Source organism: Metopolophium dirhodum, chromosome 2 (genome assembly GCF_019925205.1).
Source record: "Metopolophium dirhodum isolate CAU chromosome 2, ASM1992520v1, whole genome shotgun sequence".
Taxonomy (NCBI): domain Eukaryota; kingdom Metazoa; phylum Arthropoda; class Insecta; order Hemiptera; family Aphididae; genus Metopolophium; species Metopolophium dirhodum.
In genome coordinates, this window is record NC_083561.1 from 33,828,241 (window position 1) to 33,849,695 (window position 21,455).

At 26.9% G+C, this 21,455-nt stretch overlaps 2 protein-coding genes across 7 annotated transcripts in view; both read left to right on the top strand.

Annotated features, from left to right (window-relative positions):
- Positions 1-6,158, top strand: part of LOC132939216 (metacaspase-2-like) — a 94,186-nt gene extending 88,028 nt beyond the window's left edge. For 2 of the 3 annotated variants that reach the window (XM_061006281.1, XM_061006283.1), the window contains 4 exons: positions 2,663-2,794; positions 2,898-3,003; positions 3,058-3,308; positions 5,873-6,158. In XM_061006281.1, coding sequence (XP_060862264.1) covers positions 2,663-2,794; positions 2,898-3,003; positions 3,058-3,308; positions 5,873-5,956 — 573 coding nt within the window. In that variant the 3' untranslated portion in view covers positions 5,957-6,158. The remainder of the gene's footprint in view (positions 1-2,662; positions 2,795-2,897; positions 3,004-3,057; positions 3,309-5,872) is intronic. The other variant, XM_061006282.1, reaches the window with a different exon arrangement.
- Positions 6,159-8,542: 2,384 nt separating this feature from the next.
- LOC132939822 (uncharacterized) lies at positions 8,543-21,220 on the top strand. 4 transcript variants are annotated; one of them, XM_061007209.1, is made up of 16 exons: positions 8,543-8,987; positions 11,313-11,360; positions 12,383-12,464; positions 12,566-12,673; positions 12,780-12,893; positions 15,146-15,262; positions 15,322-15,575; positions 16,986-17,154; positions 17,745-17,889; positions 18,055-18,220; positions 18,289-18,662; positions 19,036-19,213; positions 19,274-19,548; positions 19,608-19,776; positions 19,864-20,202; positions 20,278-21,220. In XM_061007209.1, exons 2-16 carry the CDS (start codon positions 11,322-11,324, stop codon positions 20,683-20,685), a joined length of 2,937 nt encoding a protein of 978 aa, XP_060863192.1. In that variant the 5' UTR covers positions 8,543-8,987; positions 11,313-11,321; the 3' UTR covers positions 20,686-21,220. The 4 variants fall into 4 exon arrangements, with proteins under 4 accessions (XP_060863192.1, XP_060863193.1, XP_060863195.1 ...); XM_061007210.1 differs by having other exon boundaries at positions 18,055-18,211; XM_061007211.1 differs by lacking the exons at positions 8,543-8,987; positions 11,313-11,360 and adding an exon at positions 11,919-11,988.
- The last annotated feature ends 235 nt before the right edge of the window (positions 21,221-21,455 follow it).

The following is a 21,455-nucleotide window of genomic DNA, read 5'->3' on the forward strand; positions in this document are numbered from 1 at the left end:
AAATTCTTTTTAGTTTATATATTTTCTATTTTAATTTTGATCATATGAAATAAAAATAAAAATTGAGAATATGTTAGTTAAGCTGACTTATAAGGAAAAAATATATTTTTAAAAAATTTGAAAGTATTTGGAAGCACCAATCTATTAATACTTTTTCAAAGTATTTTTATTTGTATTTGAATATACAATATTTCAATTTCAAATACTTTTAAAAAATATCTTTTACAAGACTAGATCTATATAAAATGCATGAGATTATCATGAGATTTAAATGCAAATTTTTTTTTTTTACGCCAAGCTTAATCTTGTTCTAACTATTTACAACATCCAGTTTATTTGCCAATTGTCTTGTTTGTTTTAGAACATCTTTAAATTTATCATTAATATCAGGGTCGACCTCGGAGAAAAATTTGGGTATTACCCAGGCCACATTACTATGAATATGTCATAGGCGTAACTATGTGGTTTTTGGTGGAGGCTGATCATATGTTATAACCACCCCAAACCACCTACAATAAGGTTTATAATTATTTATTTTTCCAACCTTTTAGTTTGTATTATATGTTAGAGGACCACAAAAAAAACTGTCCATAAATCAGTATCAACATTTTAGTGTGACTACTCCCCTAAATATTTCTTATGCATAGATACACTTATCTATATTGTTTATTGAACTTTATTCTCTTAAACATTTTTTAGAAAAGTTCAATTAACAATTAAATTATTATTAAATGCAATTACAAGTAGGTATTACTATGCTTGAAGCTTTTATAATAATTCATAATTTATACCGTTAAGGGTGTCAGTGCCAATGCATTTCTAATACAAAAACATGTCTTACTGGAAAAACTCCCACGCCCTGTAGACTAGTTAGTTTTCATCCATTTCTTTATTTAAAAGAAAACAACATTTTTTCAGGTAGGATCAACGAGTACAAAACTCCAAAACAACTATGAACTATAGGTATTACTATATAATATAGCTTATCGAATTAGGATTTTCCTCTTGTAGTATTGTTTACAAATACTAGTAAGCATATTTTTTTTAGTTTAAAGAAATAATTAATAAATACTAATTATTTAAAATAATAGTTTCATGCATCCATCAAACCAATGGCAAGTCCCAATAGATCTAAGATCAGGCCACCGGGAACATCTCGGTAACCCAATGAGCCAGGCCGTCACCGATAACTGATTACTGATTAGTAAAAATATTTTAGTTTTTTTTTTATTACAAATAGTTTCAGAAATATCCAAAGATATTGTTTGTAAAAATTTCTAGATACCTACCTACATTAATTATTTCATATTATAATAAATCATTCCATGTTATTAGAGAATTAGAGAAATGTTATACAGTTTACTCTCGATTATCCGCTGTCTTCCACGGAATCGTCTACATACCTATATGTATACAAAAAAATATATACGTATTGTGTCTTTCCATTATAAATCATTATAGGTTTAATTGGGTTGTGAATTTGTCATAGCCGATAACTCGATAACGACGTAAAATACGCTTATTTAATATTAATACACGTGTATGTACTTTTATAAATACACATTATGTTATGTTCCTTTAATACTAGACCCTCGAATGTACATTGTACATCATTATCGGTTAAATTGGGCTGCGATAGTCGATTATGCGATAACGTACATTACATATTGCATTTGATCAGTTATAACGCGTATACCTATTTAGTCTTCTGTCTACTATCGATTAGAACTTCGCATTGGTGTTTAAAGTGTTTACGAAATGAGTGAAAAAAGAAAAAAAGTGGTATTGTCAATTCAAGAGAAACTTGAATTGATTAACAATATCGAAAAGGGTACGTCAAAAAAACAAATCATCTTGAAGTATAGAATAGGAGAAAGCACCATTAGAGACATTTTTAAACAGAAAGATAAATTAATGAAATTCGCGTCCGCATCAGACAACTGCTCATCAATGAAAAAAAGAAAAACCATATAAATAATTTATAATTTTTTTTAATTTTTCATTATACATGAACCATACATTCATTGTACATACATATGTATCTTTTTTAATAATACATATGTAATAATAATTTTCAATTTCAATTTCCAATTTAGTTTTTATTATAAAATTTAATTTTGCGGATTATCCGCGGAATTTGTTTATCCGTGGATGTCCTGCAAACCTTATTCCACGGATAATCGGGAGTAAACTGTAAATAATAATAAAAACTTGAAAAACTAGCATTATTGCAAAGCAACTATTAATTAAAATGGATATATTTATATTTTCTTGTATCTATATACAATGAATTAAATACATTTTAAAATATTATAAATTTAATTTATAGTATAATATTTTTTTCATAATTAATTCATAAAATACCCCTTCTGTAAAAAGAGTTGTTAATGCTGTTGTAGCCTCGTACCTATATCACCTATTCCCTAAACCGGCCCTGCTGGCTATTAACTACTAATATCCTGCTCAGAAAGAAACATGCCACAAACTAGAATAAGACTCTCAATGATAATAAAGCAAAATTATACAAATATTAAAAGTATCTTAATTAATATTCTTAATCATATAGTTTAAAAATTATAAATTAGGTAATATAAAAAGATTAATCATAGTTATTTATTTTTATTTTCAATTAGTTTTAAATCAGTGTAACTTTATTTTTTAGAGGAATCAACTAAAATTTAAAGATCAGAGTACATTATTTGAAGATTCTGTATCATGTCAACCTCAATCAAGCCATTCAAGTATAATATTAAAACATCAACTGAAGTCATCTGATGATGAAAATCTTAATGATGTATGTATACAATTTTACATTATATTTTCTTATCTAATAATTTACCAGAATAATAATGAGTATTAGTTAAATATATGTATTAAAATCTTGAAATTTAAAATAGAAAAATTATGGTTATATGACTACGACAAATGGATATGATTGGGAAGCTGAGAATAGTTTGAAGATAAATACAGTTTGTGAAACCAATAATGACACTATATTAACGAGTAAGTTTTTAGAATTTTAATTGTGTTATTAAAACAAAAACAATTCTATAATAGTTTATTCAGAAAGCGATCAATTAACTAAATTTGAGAAGGATAAAAACACTAATATGTCGAAGATAAATACAAATATTGAACATTTACCTATCAACGATACACGTAAGGATTATGGTAATCTTCAATCAAACATACAAGAGTGGCAATTAAGTTCTTTATCATCATTGACATCCAATAATTATCAACAAACCGATAAAGTACAAATTCTAGACAAAAAATCACAAAGTTCTGCTTCAACTTCTTCTTCAATGGTAATAATAAATTATAATTACCTAGGTATATATGTTGTAACCTAATTCAATTTTATTATAAGACTAAAAAGAAATCACAATAATAACAAAAAAGTATCAGTTTAGTAAATTGTACAGTTGTACTTTACTTCTAAATGAAAGTTGTAACTGTGTTTTTAATAAGGCCAGAACAAAATGATAAATAACTAAGAAATTCATACGTTATAACACATTTAAAAGGAGTTCTGAAGTCTGAAGAAGTTTGATTTTTTTTGTATATAGCGCTATGTCCGGAAGTTTGATGAATTTATTATATGGATGTAAAAACAAATTTTACAGTTTCTATTAAGTGCTAAATAAAAATTATATTTTCATAAATATTAACTTATTTTTATATTTTAGACTCTGAGCGGATGAATGTATTGATTTTACAATGATGTTGGTTTTTTCTTTTTTTTTTGTGTCTGTACACGATGAGTAGTCGAAATAATGCTTCAATTTTCAACTTCAGTATCTTGTGATTTGTTCAATGAGAAAGTGAATCTAGTTGGTGCATTAGGGAGGTAAAAATTCCCAGTATTTTTCAAAAGCACCAGAAAAAGTTAAAAAAAAATTAGGAAAACCGGAAATTTCTACGCAAAATTGGTTTTAGACAAAATCGATTTTGGTTTTTGTTGTAGCTCTAAAACAAATGACTGTAGACATCATATTTCCATGTTTTTTTTTTATCTACTCTCATACTTGAATAATTTTCAAAATATTTTGATTCGTTTGAGTTGTTTAATGACATTTTCAATTTTTAATTTTAGATTCTGAGCGGAGCGAGGAAGCTAGAAGTTTTCTTTTATTTTTTTCTATAATTGTCAATTGAGTTTTATTTGTTGGGTAAAAAAGCTTGAAAATTCAATACAAGGCTCCTGCTATATTGTTACAATAGCAATTGAAAAATATTAAAAATACAAACTTAATTTTTTTTACAAGCATTTAAAGTTAGAATTTTGGCAAAATTTATCAAATTGAAAATTTAATTCACAATAATATCGTCAAATATACTTAGTAATATTATAGGCTGACTGACTGTTTTCGCTCAGAAACGTTTTTCTTGTACAATGATATTATATCAATGAATTCAAATTTAATACAATTGACTACAGCTAAAATTTTTAGCTACTCTCGAATAGTGTATTATAATTGCGATATACTGCCTGGTGACCTGCCATACTCATATTGTTATTGCGCCTATTCTTTACACTTACCATTATTGTTCAATTATGATGATGTTTAAATATTAAATACCACTAATGACTGATCACTTATTATCACCCATCCACCCACCTGACTCAACCATACATAGTTCTGGGGAATTTTCCTCAGTTGAAACCCGTGTTTGACGCCACTAGAGACACCCACTTGCCCACCTTTTTAACTTTAATCTTATATTGTGGTTTATATAACTTCAAAGCAGTGGTGAATCCAGGGTTTAATTTTTTTTTTTTTGGGGGGAGGGCTCCTAAAAAAATTACTTTTAAGCCATAAATACAATATACATTATAATGTTCTAGTTGATGTTTCTAAAAATATGAAAGAAATGGTTATTAAAGGAATGTAATTAATTGTATCATGGTTGGATTAGGAATCGTTTATTATGGTTAATTAGATACCTATAATAATTATAGTCTGTTGAAGAGGTCTTAGGGGTGGGAGGTGAGGCCTCTACTCCCCTCCATGAATCCGCCATTGCTTCAAAGTTCCAAGTACATTTTAATGACTAAAGAAATTAATAGTTATAAAATTCATTCAGTAGATTTTGGTATCTCTGTGGTATTTTCATAACTCATAAGTAATATTTAAAGTACATTAAGTATGCTCACTATCCTAAAGTCCCTCCCCACCCCTAGCAGGATTTAAAATTATATAGAATAAATAAAGGTATGCAGTACCTATATTGTGGCCTTTAATATTTATACTATTTTGAGTATTCCACATATATTTAAATAATTTGTATTACTTAAATGTTAAAATTAAAAAATAACTTAAAAATTTTATCACATTGTCAAAAATAGTTTTGGGCGCAAGGTCCTAATATTAATTAGACCAAATTATTAATTTAATTTAAATTACAAATTTTTCATTTTTAAGATAATTTTTTTTTAATCCTTTATATTCTAGCACTCACTCCTTCAGAATATAAATTATGTAATGATTAATACAAAAATGTTTAATTTTAATTATTTAAGAATGTTTCTAAAATAAAACATTATCAATATAATAGAAATTAGAGATCTTAATTATATTAAAGTATTTAAGCATTATACCTATTATAGTTGTTTTGATGCCTACATTTATATTATAATATTAGGTACCTATTACATTATATACTATGAAAAGTATTTATTAAGTAAGCATATGAAATAGTGAGATGATAAAATAAATTGAACTAAGTTCTTTGTATGGTATATATTTAATACCAGACTAACTGACCAAGTGAACTAAATATAATATGTAAATAATTATGATGTTGATTTTATTCATAATTTGTGAACTATTAAATATTAATATTTTATTGTTATTTTCTGTTGACATAGATTTCATTGAAACAGTCTACTCAAGAAGTTGGAAGTGAAGCTGAAAGTTTAACTAGTCTTGGAGAAGTTAACTATTTTTCTTAATGATTCACAATGTACTCGTCTACTAGAAAAGTTAGAACATGCTAGAACATGAATAAATAATTTTATTTTATTTAAATGTTCAAAGAAATATTATGTTTTACTTATAAAAAAATATTTAAAATAAAAGTCACTTTCTTGTTTCTAATAATTTGTGAAGTTATATAATAAGACATAATAAGTTTAAAAATATATCTATAAAAATGTCATAATTGTTGTCAATAATTTAATCAATATGTAGGTATTTACCTTCATTTTAATATACAACATTTATGAATAATAATTGATGTATTATTCTTACATTTTTTCTTATGATATAGGAAATTTTTTAAGAAAATAGGAGTGTTTACTGAGATCTTTGATTCGTATTTTAGTTTTTTTAAAGACTATTGCTGGATTGCATAAGAAATTAGTTAATAGTTCACTAACATTTAATGGGCCAATAAATTATGTTTAGGGACTGTTTGAGGGACCATTAGTCATTAGAATTACAAAATTAAAAATAATAATTATATATATAAGTTTTAAGTTATGAGTTACAAATTTACAATTCTTAAAAACTAAGATTGCTTATATAAAGGTCTGGAAGTGGTTAAAGATTTAAAAAGTGACTGATGTCAATTTATGTGTCACATACTAAACTATGTAATGGGCATACGTGACTAAATTTAATCATAAAAGTGACCTATATATTGTATGTATGTTTCCTAACAACTTACCGTTATTATTATTTTTCTTTAACTCTCAAAATATATTTAATTGATTCTTACTTAGTTATTTACATAAAAATTTCAAAAAATAATGATTATAATAAATAGGTACAAATATTTGTTCCAAATTTAAAATGGACTTTTATTTCGAATGTTGAAAGTGGTTTATGGAACATACGACAAGTCTATCAGAACAAATATTTGTGGAAAAAAATGTTTATTTAACAAAATTAAATTAAAAAGTCTTTATTTATGAACATCTAAACATCTAACAAATAACAAAAAAAAAAATGTAATTTAGGCAAATTTAGATACTTAAGTATCGATAATTATCGACATACCTCATACAAATGACCTAAAAGAGACTCAATTTCAAAGGTGACTTACTTTCAGCCCCATAAATGTAGGTCTTCTTGTTTTATTCACATATCTGTTGGCAATAGAAGACAATAGACATCAAGATATTCTCCTGACTCATAGTCAAATTGGAGAAAATAGGAAAAATACTACCCGTGATCTGCAATCACCGTTCCAGGCTACATCGCCATAATTTATTTCAGATTATAAAACTGAAACTATAAATTATCATTTTAAAATCATAAATAATTTATAAAGGCATAGAATGTTATTTAAAATTTCCATAAAGCTAATTATGAAAAAATTGAAATACATCCTAACTCTGAATGTTTGACGTTATAAAAATTTGTGTTAAATTAAATTTATAATCTTGTATTTTTGTCAATAGTTAATAGCTTAACAAAATATTTATCGTTATTCTTAGTTCTTATGAAGTTACGACATTATAATATAATTCAAAATAAATACTATGTTTACTTGTATTCGTAATTTCGTAACTATTGAACGTAAAATACAACGGTCAACAGTAGGCAGATATATATTCAATATTATTTTGAATTGTAAAAAAAATAAAATAATAACTAAATTCCTATTTAATAATAATATTTTATTATTTAATATGAAATTATTATTTTGCCTATTGTCTAATATTTTCAAATATTTTCATAAATATAATAAATTATTGATGTATATTTTTGATCAACTGAACTACTTCAATCAAATTCAAATGCAATTATTAAATTGTTAAATATCCAAACTGGTGTAGTCTTGACAAAAAAAAAATATGAACAAAGGCTAAAAAATATGTGTTTAGAAATAACAAAAGAATTAGTAATCAAATGTTTTTTACAAAATGTATCATTTTTATGTCAGAATTTTTACCTATTTTTATTAATCAATATTAATTATATTTTATCTTATGCTTATTTTTTTTTAAATTTTTATTTTTAAGTAGTTCAGTGGATCGAACATATAGATTTATGAAAAAATAAATGTTTATAATATATTTTATATTTAAAAAAAAATAATAATTTCATATTGAATAATAAATAATATTGTATTATTAAATTCAATATTATTAGTATAATAAACTTTAAAAAAAAAAAAAATGGGGGGATAATGTCCGCATCAAAAATATATCAGGGGGTGGTTGGCGGAAGTGTCCATTTACCGGTGGTCAGAGGGTACTGACGAAAATTGTTATTAATTTTGAACGACCAGAAGATTAGCGGGAACATTTTTGAGGTTAAAAACGAAATGTGTGCGTTTACTTCATTATTTCTAAAGTTTAATCGCCAAGTGAAAATAACCACGACTACGAGTGCATAACAAAACTTAGAGCTTTGCGTTCGGCCAGGCAACCGATCAAATATTCAAAATATGTAATTGAATAGTTTTCCAAAAAATCGCATAACCTCAAATATCGTGGAAAACGAAAAAACTAACGGTTGGTCCACCTCTCTTTGTCGCCACTCCATTATCGTGTGCCGCCACAAGCGTCATCCCCGCGATCTTCACACGACGCCCCATCATAGTGTACCACAACCACACTACCACTTGTCTTTTCTCTCCCCGCTCGTGCTTCACCGGTTCCCGCGATTTATTTGTTGATATTGTTGACATCTCCCGATCGACGGACGAACCGACGAACGCGTTAACGACGACGGACCTACCGAATGCAGAACTCTCGTGTTTTACTCTCTCATTTTGTTATCGGCTTCTCGAACGGCTTCTACGATACGGATCCAGCTTGTGCGTTTAGCGTTATCGTGACAACGTCTCCGTCAGTCGTCCCACCGAAAACCGCATCCATGTAATCCGATTGACTGGTGGCGTGTTTCCCGGGCAACTGTGGCGTTCGAAGACATTTGCACAACGATCTTTGGACGCGTCCGTCCTGCTCATCACACGTGAATCGCGCGTTTCCTGCCGGATAACGCCGCCGGCATATCCTGTATTACAAACGAGTACGTATGCATCCACATGATAGCTGTTGACTTGCAGTTATAAATGGTTTTATATTATTATATTGTGTATGAGCATATTATGCATTATAAGTGAAAAATTGTATTCATAGCTCACCTACGGATGAGTTTTGTGTGACACGGTTTGTGTCGTTGAAGACGCATTTTGTGTGTAGTCAGGCGAATCGTTTTTACATTATTCTCTGATGACCGAAATTCAGTAAAAAATATTCTAACCGTAACAACTCCCAATAGGCTTATGGAGAGAAGTTATCCATTTCATTCAAAACCCTTTGGGGCACTGCGTTATAGGATCTGATCATCATACTACTTCAACGCAATAATCAGTTGACATATGTTTACCTTAACGTAGAATGGTGATATGGTATAAGAATATACCTATTGTGTGTTATTTTTATTCATACCTCTGAATTATGAACTGATTTATTTTGCATGTTCAACTACTGTGCGGTTATAGGAATTTTATAACACGTTAAAAATTTACTTGCCAATATTACGAAACGAGGTTTATATGAAAACCTCTTTTCAATAATAAACGTAATTTCTACTTATCTATGTAACATTCTAAGTAGTATTGATTGTATTTATAATATTAACTTGCATACTTTCAACAATTGATGTAAATACAAATAATATGATAATTTATATGAAAATAATATTGATAGGTTACCTACCTAGTTAAACACTATTAGCATGATAAACTACGTTTATCGTGAGTTCTCGTGTGTAAGTACTCAAACACATGAATTCTTTAACCTGCTGATAGTCGCTCTAAGATACAAACACCCCAACTTAATTAATATGTTCTATTACACAACAATTTAAGAAAAACATTTTTAATTATATATTTGAATCTATGTTTAAGAGGTCTACACCTGTATATGTTGTCTATGTCTTACAAACTGTTTTGTGCGGGCAAAAACCACTAGGGCTGTAATCCAAGCTAAGCAACCAAATTTTCATACTATAAAGAATTTACAGTGCAACGTTGGTTAGGTATGCGTTGTTGCGGGTGTAGCATCCTCTTAATATATTTATAAAATATATATTTTTTTTTTTATTATTTATGTAGTTTGTATTTAATTATTTAATGATTTTTTTCCCCCAAAAGATTTTTTAAATTTAGTTAACTTGTCAATTTTTCCAATACAATTCATCTTTAAATAATTCTATGTTTTATTATGGCAAGTGCATATTAACACCATAACAACATATTTTTTTTTTAAAATATCAGTTTTCCACCACCTATTTTTTACAACAAATAATCTGTATAATACTATTATGTATGGATAAGTCTAACCATGACAAAATAAATAATAATAATACTAATAATTTAGTATGTTAACAACTATAGGACAAAATTTTGCTCCAGCTGATAGTCCTACTGTCCACAGCTCTTGTTAATGTTTGCCTCATTTAATTTGTTAAATTATCTGGCAAAGACCAAAAGATAATCTCACATTATATCGCCTATATACTATCATGTTATTATATTCTACCAACGAAAGGCTTATGATGGAATGTGAAGTGGTGGCAAACACGCTGGCTATCACAAAGTTGTGAACATACCTATTTACTTTGTAGTTTGAAGTGAATCAAACTACGATTAACATTAACTCAAAATTCTAACTTCTTTTATTTCTCAAACTCAAATCCATTTTTTACTTTAACATTTAAACTCAAATCAGACAATTTGTAAAAGATATAGATACACGGGAAATACTGAAAATAAAAATAGTATTCTGGGGTGTGGCTAGTTATATTTATATTAGTATTTTAACTTGATTTTTCTTAAACTGTTCAAAATGTTAAGTTTGAAGTACCTATTCAATTTTGAGTATTAATTTCCAACAAACTTCAAAATTGTTCGAATTTCTCAAAGTTGGGATAAAGTTCAAGAACTCATCCTTACTTATTATCACAGATTATATTTTATATAATTTTTATATAATATAAGTTTAAATATATGTTTTATATAATCTGTGCTATTATGTAACTAATTATATTATAACCATATTTTTTTTCCATTTGATTTTGAATTAGTTTTTGTATTTTTTACATTTTTAACATGTTTGTTTGAATATTTTATATTTTTCATGCGTATCTATATTTTATCAATTTTTAACTTCCTAACCCCTAGTATGGAATAATACAAATTCATTTTTTTTGGCTTGTATGCCTTAATTAATTTTACTATAGGTAATAGTTTCTAGCACCAACAAATTAATTTTCAAATATATATTAATTTTATCTTTTATAACTTAAAAAAAATATTAATAATATTTTAGTCATTTTGTATTATTCTAGGTATCAACAATGGATAAATCGGAGAGAAAGAAATCTGCTGGTTTAAAAGTAATTATTAAATTTTTATATATTAAGTAAAAATTATATTTACTAAGTCTATGTCACATTGATTTATTAACAATATGATTTTAAAATAATATGATATTTTGGCAAATAACTACTTTATCAAGACGACTTTTTTGCAAAAAATCAATGCTGAAAACGATGATGAAATCAGAATTTAGCAGAAACATTTTAATAAACAACTGCTGGTTCTAACAGCATAATTTAATCAGTTGGTAATATAGTAATAACTTGACTGTTATAATAATTGATGACTATATGTTTAATTACCTATAAACATTTTATTTTTACCTTTGATTTTATCTTAACATTTCATGTATATCTATACAATATTATAAAACATTTTGTTTTTGTTTTTAAATATTATAAGACTAGTTAATTTCTATACAGTTATATATTTTATATGTTTTTTAAATTTCAATATTTGTTTTAATGCATTGTTTAAGAGTATATGGATGATTATTTCTATGTTGGTATCACTGACCACCTATCTCATTAACTGAGTACTGACAACTGTACATTAAAAGATTTTTCTTATCCATTTTAGTTTTCAACATTTTTAAGTTATTTGCCTTTTTCATTATTATGGTTTTAAAAAATGAGTACCTTAATGGTAAGTTTAATTTTTTATTTTCTGTAAGGCACTCATTTCAGTGTAAAAGTTATGATTTACATGCAATGTTAACAATATAGTATGTATTGTTTTAGTGCAGATTAATAAAAACAATGATTAAAAATAATTTGTCTTAATTTAACATTTACTAAATAATGTGAATATAATATAGCTTACCCACTTACTACTTATTTTAATAAAATGTGCTTAATTTCTATATTATTTAAACATTTTAAACCACTTCATTACCTATGAAAAATTAAGTTTAGATTAGCTTATATTTCAAATAATGTACAACATTTTTCGTAATATTAATCATATAATATTATAGCAAGATTGTATAATATGATAAATTAAAAATAATAAGTTATAATTTGAATTTGTTTATTTTTAGGAAATCAATAAACCAGAACAACATTTTATTGGATTTGATATTGATGATGATGTATTGATAATAATTGAAAATAAGAAAAAATGTAAGTATTTTGACCATAATATGTTTATACAGCTTTTGTATTTAACTTAAAATTAAATATGTACCAATTTTAAATTTTTTTTTGCTTATGACCTGGTTTAGCGGTTAAAATGGAACTAAGTAAAGAAACAGGTGAACCTATGGAAGTAGAAGAGCCATCCATTGTTAATAATAATCATGTTAATAAAAAGAAACAGTCTAAATCAAGTAGTAAGTTATAAAGACTATCTGTAAACCTGCTTATGTTCTTATATTTTATATCATGTATATTGTGAATGTGTAATAATAATGTATTATTTTTATGATTGATTTATAGTATCATCACCAGAACCTAATGATGTTAAGAACAATCGGAGTAATAAGAGGCATAAGAAAGATAATTTACGTGATGCCGTAGAATCTTTGGAATTACAAGTTCCCCCTACTTTAGGTGAGTGACCATCAATGTATAATACATATATCAGAAAATGGACAAAATCTCCCTGTATTTTTAGGGAAAACAAGTACAATTCATTTGCACTCAATATAAATACACACTAAACATTTATTTCCAAATGTATTTTTTTATTTTAACGTATTTCTTGTGATGCTAGCTTTAAGTCTTAATGATTTTATGTTTATTGTTGTACACACACCCATCATATAACACCTGATCATTTAATTTTTGTGTATTAAACAAATGTTCTCTTATAAGTTTTAATAACACTTTATTTGATTGACTAAAACATCAATTCCATTATAAATTAATTAACTATTAACTAGCCATTGGCGTTGAATGACCGCAAATTCCTGGTCTTGCCACCTCTTTTTTTTCATTATTATTTATAATTTATAATTTAATCTTTTACAAGTAATGATGTTCCTACAATTTTTCTTAATTTTTTTTTTTTTTATTAATTAACCCGCGGTAACTTGGGCCCTTTGGTGGTTTTTAACTGTGGGGGAGGGTACTGTAGTTTTTAAACACGTATGTTTTAGTCAGGCAGAATTTTCAAGTGGGCACCCATAGGTATCTGCCATGCCCGGGTGGGGATGGCAGCCTCTCTCCAGACACCGTGACTGCCCCAAGAAAAGTGCAGCCTGTGGCTGGGGATCCAACTGGCGACAGTGCGCATCTCAACCAACGCCTTAGTCCGCTCGGCCACTTCGTCCCCCTAATTTTAAATTGTTAACCATTAAAAATTAATTTGTAATTTTTTATACATAGTTATATATTGTATAATAATTTGTATTCATCTTGGCTCAAGTAGTCTGACATATTTTGCTGATTATTACACAGTAAGCGAGTATTCACAGTATGTGAATGTTGTGTGTTCCTTGAAACCGGTGTGCGTTAGTGAAAAAAAAAAATATTACGTCAATATTATTGATTGAATGCAACGCTCACTTTATGGATACTAATAACATTGAATGTTGATATATAATCAAGAAATATTTATAAAATTATTATATTTACAAAAGTCTATTTAAACATGTGTCGATTGAATGTATTACTAGTATCGGATGAATTTAAGTAATATTGATTTATGGTTCTAATGGGTCTGAGAAAAAAAATCAAATATTGGGAAAACAGATTAACAAAACACGCTCTGGTGGAAACAATTTGTACCTTCCGATTCGGGGTGTATAGATATAGTTTTATATTGGTTATCTTACTTTTTATAATAAATGAATTTTGGTATCAAAACTTTATACGCTTTTATAGCTAACTGTGTAAACGTTGGTAAGTACAATTTCTACTAATATTATCAAATACATTCGATTACACTTCACTTAAAGGAAAATATATGCAAAATGTCAGAAAAATACATATAATCTCCCGACTCCACGTAGGAGAGAACCTGCCTAACCATCAGTGTGATAGGCGTCGACAGCGCTCCCCGTGTTAATCTGTCTTCCCAAATGTATGACATTTTATTAAACTTATAAACTTAAAATTTCAATATTTAAAAATAAAAATATCAGAGAAATTATAATATTATATATTAATTTTTATATATCTAAAATATATTAATGCTCTATTATCTTTTTCTCATTTCATTAAAATAATAAATAATTATATTATGATTTTTACTTCTCAGTTTTTCACAGATTTATAGTGCAGTTATATCCGGTATCGAGTCATAAGCTTATGCCACAATTTTGTTATTGTATTTTAATATAGTGCCTTATAAATTATCTTTAAGGGAAGTAATAATCAAGTAGTTAAACTTGACACACAAGTCTTGGTCAAATGGTCTCAATACCACAAAAAAAAAAAATAAAAATATAATTATCTTTTTTAAAATTTTATATCATGATTGCTAAACATTAGTATTTAAAACCATAAAGAATGATGTGTAGCTTGAGGAAGTTTTAAAGAATATAAATTTGTTACAGCACACATTTCACTAAGTGTTGTGTTCAAAAAATAAAAAATCTGTAGTGGTATGCACTACAACCATCGTATTTTTGTACAATTAAGTATCAACTTATATAAATAAATATTGAATATTAAGATGATATTTGTTTAATTTGATACCCTATATTTATATATCTTATGTTTTAAAAGTTAATAATACTTATTATATTTTAGGTTCAGTATGATGTTCATAATATGTACTGGGTTTACTTTAAATGAATAATAATTGGTTTTAAAAAAGATAATTTTATCAAATAGTAATTTATTTTTAACATTTTTAGAACTTACTACTCCAACATTCAACCTTACCTCTTCTAACACTAGAACACGCCGTAGTACGGGTAGAAAAATGAATGTTGATATCAGTGATGCTATTTATAAACTTCCATTTGAGCATGGTAAGTAAATTTTATTAATGATATATATTTGTGTATTATTTGTGTTTAATAATTTTCAGGTTGGAAACGAGAATTAGTATACAGAACATCAGGTGAATCTACTATTCTTAATCGTGCAAATAGAAGTGGTGATGTATACTATTATTCTCCGACTAACCGAAAACTTAGATCATTACGAGAAATTCAGGAACAATTGGACATCTTATCTGATAAACATCTAACCATAGAAAGTTTTACATTTTTAAAACAACCAATTGGCATGAATGATCGATCTAAAGAACTTATCAGAGATGCAAATTCTAAATTATCTAAAGTAATGAAAATAATTTTTATTTATTTTTGTCTATTGTAGCAAGTTTTTCCATATTCTAATAACAATTTACATAAAAAAAACACATTTAAATTTGTCAACTTTACTTTGTAATATTATTTTTTAATTTCCTCCCTGCTTTTTCTTTAGTTCCGAGAACCCTTAAATATCGTAAACTTTGAGTATTTTGAACCGAGAAAAATTGATGTTTAATCTTAAATGGTTTTAATAGTTGATTATGTTTAGGTAAAAGAGAAGAATAGTTTGATTTATTTTTCAACCTCTTGCATTTTGATATCACATTAACAATGTCCTGCTATTTGATATTTCTTTTTTAGACTTAATAAGTAATAAATCAAAACTATTATGTTAAAAATAAAAACCCTTACAATTTAATGTCAAGGTTTATTTTACTTTTATTATGTTTTAAAATCTTTAAATTAAATTTTTAAAAGTTTTGTCAGTGCAGAAGATTTAAGTTTGAGTTTAGGAAATAAGTAATTATTATTATATTAACTTAAATATAAAAAAGGCTGATCAGTGGATGTCGCTCTGCTATACAGTAGGTTTCAAGTGGGTCACTGTAATGGATGGTGTTAAATTTGAATTCATTAATTTGATATCATTGTATAAGAAAAATGATTCTGAGCGAAAACGGACAAACGAAAGTTCTATGATATTACTAAGTATATTTGATGATATTTAAGGTGAATAAATCTTGTTTTAATTTTCGATGCTTAGCTATAAAAGTTGAACATTTTAAAAAATTATTATTAAATTTTAAATGTGATAAATTTTGTCAAAATTTGAACTTAAAATGCTTATAAAAAAATAATTGTGTGTATTTTTAATATTTTTCAACTAATATTGTAACAATATATCAGAAGCCTTGCATTAAATTTTCACGCTTTTTTACCCAACAAATAAAATTTTTAAAACTAAAAAAATTGAAAACTGACAATGTTCGTCAAACAGCTCTAAAAAAGTCAAATCATTTTAAAAATTGTATGGTGTATAGAAAATGCTAATATAAACATTAAGTGAAACTTTCAAGTATCTACAGTCATTCGTTTTTTAATTACAATAAAATAGGATAATCGTTACATGAGAAATTGAGTGAAAATCAAATGTTGTAAAAATATGAATTTCAAACGCTCATAAAAAATTAATTTAAGTTTCTTGTAGACATTATTTTCTTTAATTTTTTTTTTGTTTTTCACGGCGCTTTTAAAAACTACTTGAAAAATTTTACTTTTGACCTCCTAAAGTACCAACTAGAAAATCCAAGCACTTTTTCTGTCCTAAAATGATAGTGATGACATATCATTCTTAAATCAATACATACATCGTGTTCCACTCAGAATCTAAAATATTACAATTTTAAATTGCTCTTCATACATTTTATGGTTTTAGGAAGACTCTTTTGTTGGTGTTGCTGTTAGACCTAAAAAATCTAAGACACCTGCACAGCGGCCACCATTTGATTATGAATTGTCAGATGATGAAAACAACAAGTCTTCAAATAAAATGAAAATTGTTTTTAAAAATTCTAAGAGCTCCTCTAGATTGAGATCTAAAAAAGGTAAAAGTAAATATATTTTATTATTATTTATGAATTATGAATAGGAATTCAATTTTAATTGAGAATAATATACCATCGGTTAAGACATAATACCTCATATCTCCAAAAAGTGGTTTTTTCAGGAAACCCATAAAACTGATAAAGGAATCAATGAGATTAGATACGCATGACAATTGTTCAACATTTATATTCTTCTTGGGTTTTTGTGGGATATACGTGATATTTTCACTAATATATGTGCAATTTTTTTGTATATTTTGATGTATATATTTCAAAATACCTTTTTTTTTTGCTTACGAGGTATTATGTCTTAGTCGACGATATATAAAATTTGTTTAGTACTTAATATATATTTATAAATTATTAAATAAACCTAATTCAAATAATTGGTATTGACTCTTGGGGTTGTGAATTAGTTTACTCGCATTATCTCAAATAATACTGCATCTCATTATAATATTCTAAAATGCATACAATATAATTTTATATTTGGTAGAACTCTGTATTTATTTGCCTATTAATCAGAGAAATAATTATTTGTTTTATTGTGCAATTTAAATACAGAACTGACATTTTACATTATCACCTAGGTATTTCAGAATCAATGAATACAACTTCATCTACACCTGAATACATATCTGAAGACTGCCAAGCTATTCAATCTAGTGCATCACCAAAAGTTTCTTCTCCAAAACTTGAGAAAATTGATATAAATAATACAATAGTTAAAAGACGGTAACATATTGGCTTTATTTTTTATTGTTAATGCTTAAACAGTTTTTGCTTATTAGTCTATTATTTGGCTTCACAAATATAACGCAAAATTAAGGGGTTGTTATCCTTATGCTTCCTTCATAATCCTTCCTCAATCAAACCATATACGTGAATGGATAAAAATAGGTTGTCAACATCAGATGGTGAAGTCATTATGCAGACACCTTGTGGGATACGGTGCCCAAATAATGATGAACCTGCCACTTTAATGTGTGCCCAATGTCTGGTCTACTATCATCCAGCATGTGTCAATTTAAATGCTAATTTAAAAATTGTTGGTTATGTATGTATAGTAAGTGATTATTTATAGTTTTCTTTATTTTTTTAAAACAATAAAACTTTCCTTTTTTTTTTATTTAGAACTGTCGATCTACTGTGCGACAAAGAAATAGACGCGTACAGTCTTCTCATACTGTGGTTGTTGGTGCTACTGAACCGGAACAACTACGTGTTGAACCAATTCGTATACGACAGGTGCATCAAGCGTCAGACACACCTAATTTTTTTATTGACAGAACACCTATTTCTAAAACTGAAGAAACGCATTATGAAATTGATGAATATAGTGATAATAGTGACTCTGATATAATTAATACAGTTATTTGTCAAGGAAATGTATACAAAACTACAATGGTTGATGGTAGTTTTCATGAGCAATATGTTTATGAAATGAAACAAACACGAGGACCCAGTTTAATGACCTGTGTTATTCAAGAACCTAAAAATCTGGATGAGTAAGTAAATATTTTATCTTCCCTATCTTTTGGTGGTATGTAATAATGGACCAGGCACACAGTAGCGTTGGTCATTGGTCTTATTTGTATGAATGAGTGTATGTTAAATGTTCGTTTTTTACTACTTTAATTATTTGATTGTGTTTGTTTTCAGATTTGAGCAGAAAGTCAGCATTCCTATATTCCTTTCAACCCCTATTTGTTATTTACTAATTGTTTCATACATGTTCTGAGGCCTAATTTAGTTTGCATGTTAAAGCTAGTGGTCTTTATATGTGCCTGGTCGAGAACATAAATAAATATTTATAATGCTTTCAAGTACAATAAAATAATTATAAACCTAATTTTTTTTTTTTTTAATCAAATTTAACAGGAATTCTGAAATGAATGGTTCTTTAAGAGAAATTGTTACATCTACTGCATCCATGCAATCAGTCAATTACATGGTTAACTCAATGAGACATGTTTTTAAACATTTGAAAACGCATGAGCTGTTATCAGCTTCTAGAGTATGTACCGCCTGGCATATAATTGCAATGAATAAATACTTAGTAAGTATAACCTTAAAATCTCATATGGTGTTTTTTTGCTTATTTATATATTATTTTTAGTGGCAGAATGTTCGTTTAAAAAATTCTATGGTCTATGACTGGGAAAGATTTGTAGACTCAATTGATCAACAAAGAACTGATACATTAGACACTAGACGTATGTTGATACCCTCTAAAGTTGAAGACTTCGAAAGTTTTTGGTTGCGATTTGCAAATGCAATGAAAAGAGCAAAAAAGTTAAAATTCATTGAATTGTATAGATGTCCTGTCATTGTAGTTGAAGATATTATTTACTCATTACCTCAAATTGAAGTACTTAATGCTACTTCAATAAAGTAATAAAGAAAATATAATCATTTTTTTCAATAGTTTCAATAATTAATTTTATTTTTAGAAATCCAAATTTGACGAAAGAGACAAAGAATCTCAATGATTTAATGTACCTTAACTTAAATTATTTGGGACAAATGACAAAGCTCACAGAGTTAAGACTAAAAGGTTTAACTGGAATAAAATTGACGGCACTACCATCATTTGAAAATTTAATACATTTGAATAGATTTGTAAGTTTAGTAATAATTAATTATATATATATTTAAGGAAAGAAAAATATTATATTTACTCTTATTATTTTTATGATTATTATTTAGTCATTAACCTCTATTAAAGCATTTCCAAAAGAGATCTATCAGAGTTTAAATACTATTACTGATAATATTGAGTTTTTTGAAATTGGTGATTGCGAATGCTTAACAAGGGACTTTGCTGTGTCACTAAAAAGATTTGTCAATTTGAAAACATTGAGATTAGAAAATTGCTGTAATAGATGGGATCAATCTGCACAGGATGTTTTTACTGTCATTAGAGGTCTTGAAAAGCTCAATGTTCTGGAATTGATAAACATTGAATTCAGTAATAATGTCGAAGATGAATTGGAAAAATGTCATGGTATTAAAGCTTTACTGATTATTCCTGCTTATGTGAGCCAAGTATGTAAACTTCTTATGTATTATATTATTTTATAACATCTATTTATTAATGTTCATCTAATCTTTTTTTTTTAGTCCGCAACTACTAACTGTCACCTGATTGACTGTCTCAAGAAACTCTCCAAGACATTAACGCACTTGGTTTGGGGATTGACTCATGAGTTACTCCGTGTTACAGACTTATTTATAACTCAATATCAACAGAACCAGCATACAATTGGTTATAATTTAGAATTATCCCATACCAAAGAAACGACTAACAATATACCTATACTCAGAACAAGAAAGCCCCGACAGCGACCAGGAGATGAGGCTACTCTTGAAAAAGAAAAAGACAAGTCAGATAATGTTGATATACTTTCAGTTCCTGCTCTAGAGAAATTGTTAGATACTATGATGCCTGATGCTAAGACTAAGGTAATTAAAGTTCCCTTTTCTGGAACAGGTAGAGTTTATTTGAGTGAACAGTTTAATGATCTTTAAATAAAATGTATAGTATTCATTTGTTTCTTTATATGAGAAACCTTTTGCAATATAATTCTATTTTTTGTGACCAGGAAAAAATTTTTTTTTTTGTACTTCAAGGTGGAGATTTTAATAACAATTTAAATTATTAGTTATAATGTACATGTATTATGTTTTTCTGTATGTATAATAATAACTGATCATTAAGCGTAAATGTTATCATACATTTAGTAGATTTTTAATTGTAATAATTTTATTTCATTTATAATTCATATTTTTTTTTTTCATTTTGTAAATAATATAAATCTATAATTTGAAAATGTAATTCTTGCTATTCATTGTATAGTAAATTAATTTTGATTCAAATCTAAATAAAATTAGGTTCAAGAACTTTTTAATAAACAGTAATATTCTATGTACTTTCATGAAAAATAATTCATGCCATATAGAATCATTTTTATAACTGAAATCAATTGTCTTTAATTTAGATATGATTTTACAATAAAAGTTAGTACATCTTTTTGTTATAAAATAAATAATTGAATTTAAATAACTGACTATATATCTTGCTTAAATACAAGAAAAAAACTTTTCAGGTGATCTAAAAATCAATGGATATAGACTATCTTGGGCCGTGGTCAATACCGATGTACTTAAATTATGAATAGGTTCACAAATTAATTCAAATATTTTGATAATGTTATTTTGTATTTGTATATGCCGTATGGTAATAATTAATATACATAATAATATGAACACTTAGCGGAAAAAACTTTCATGTTTCATAT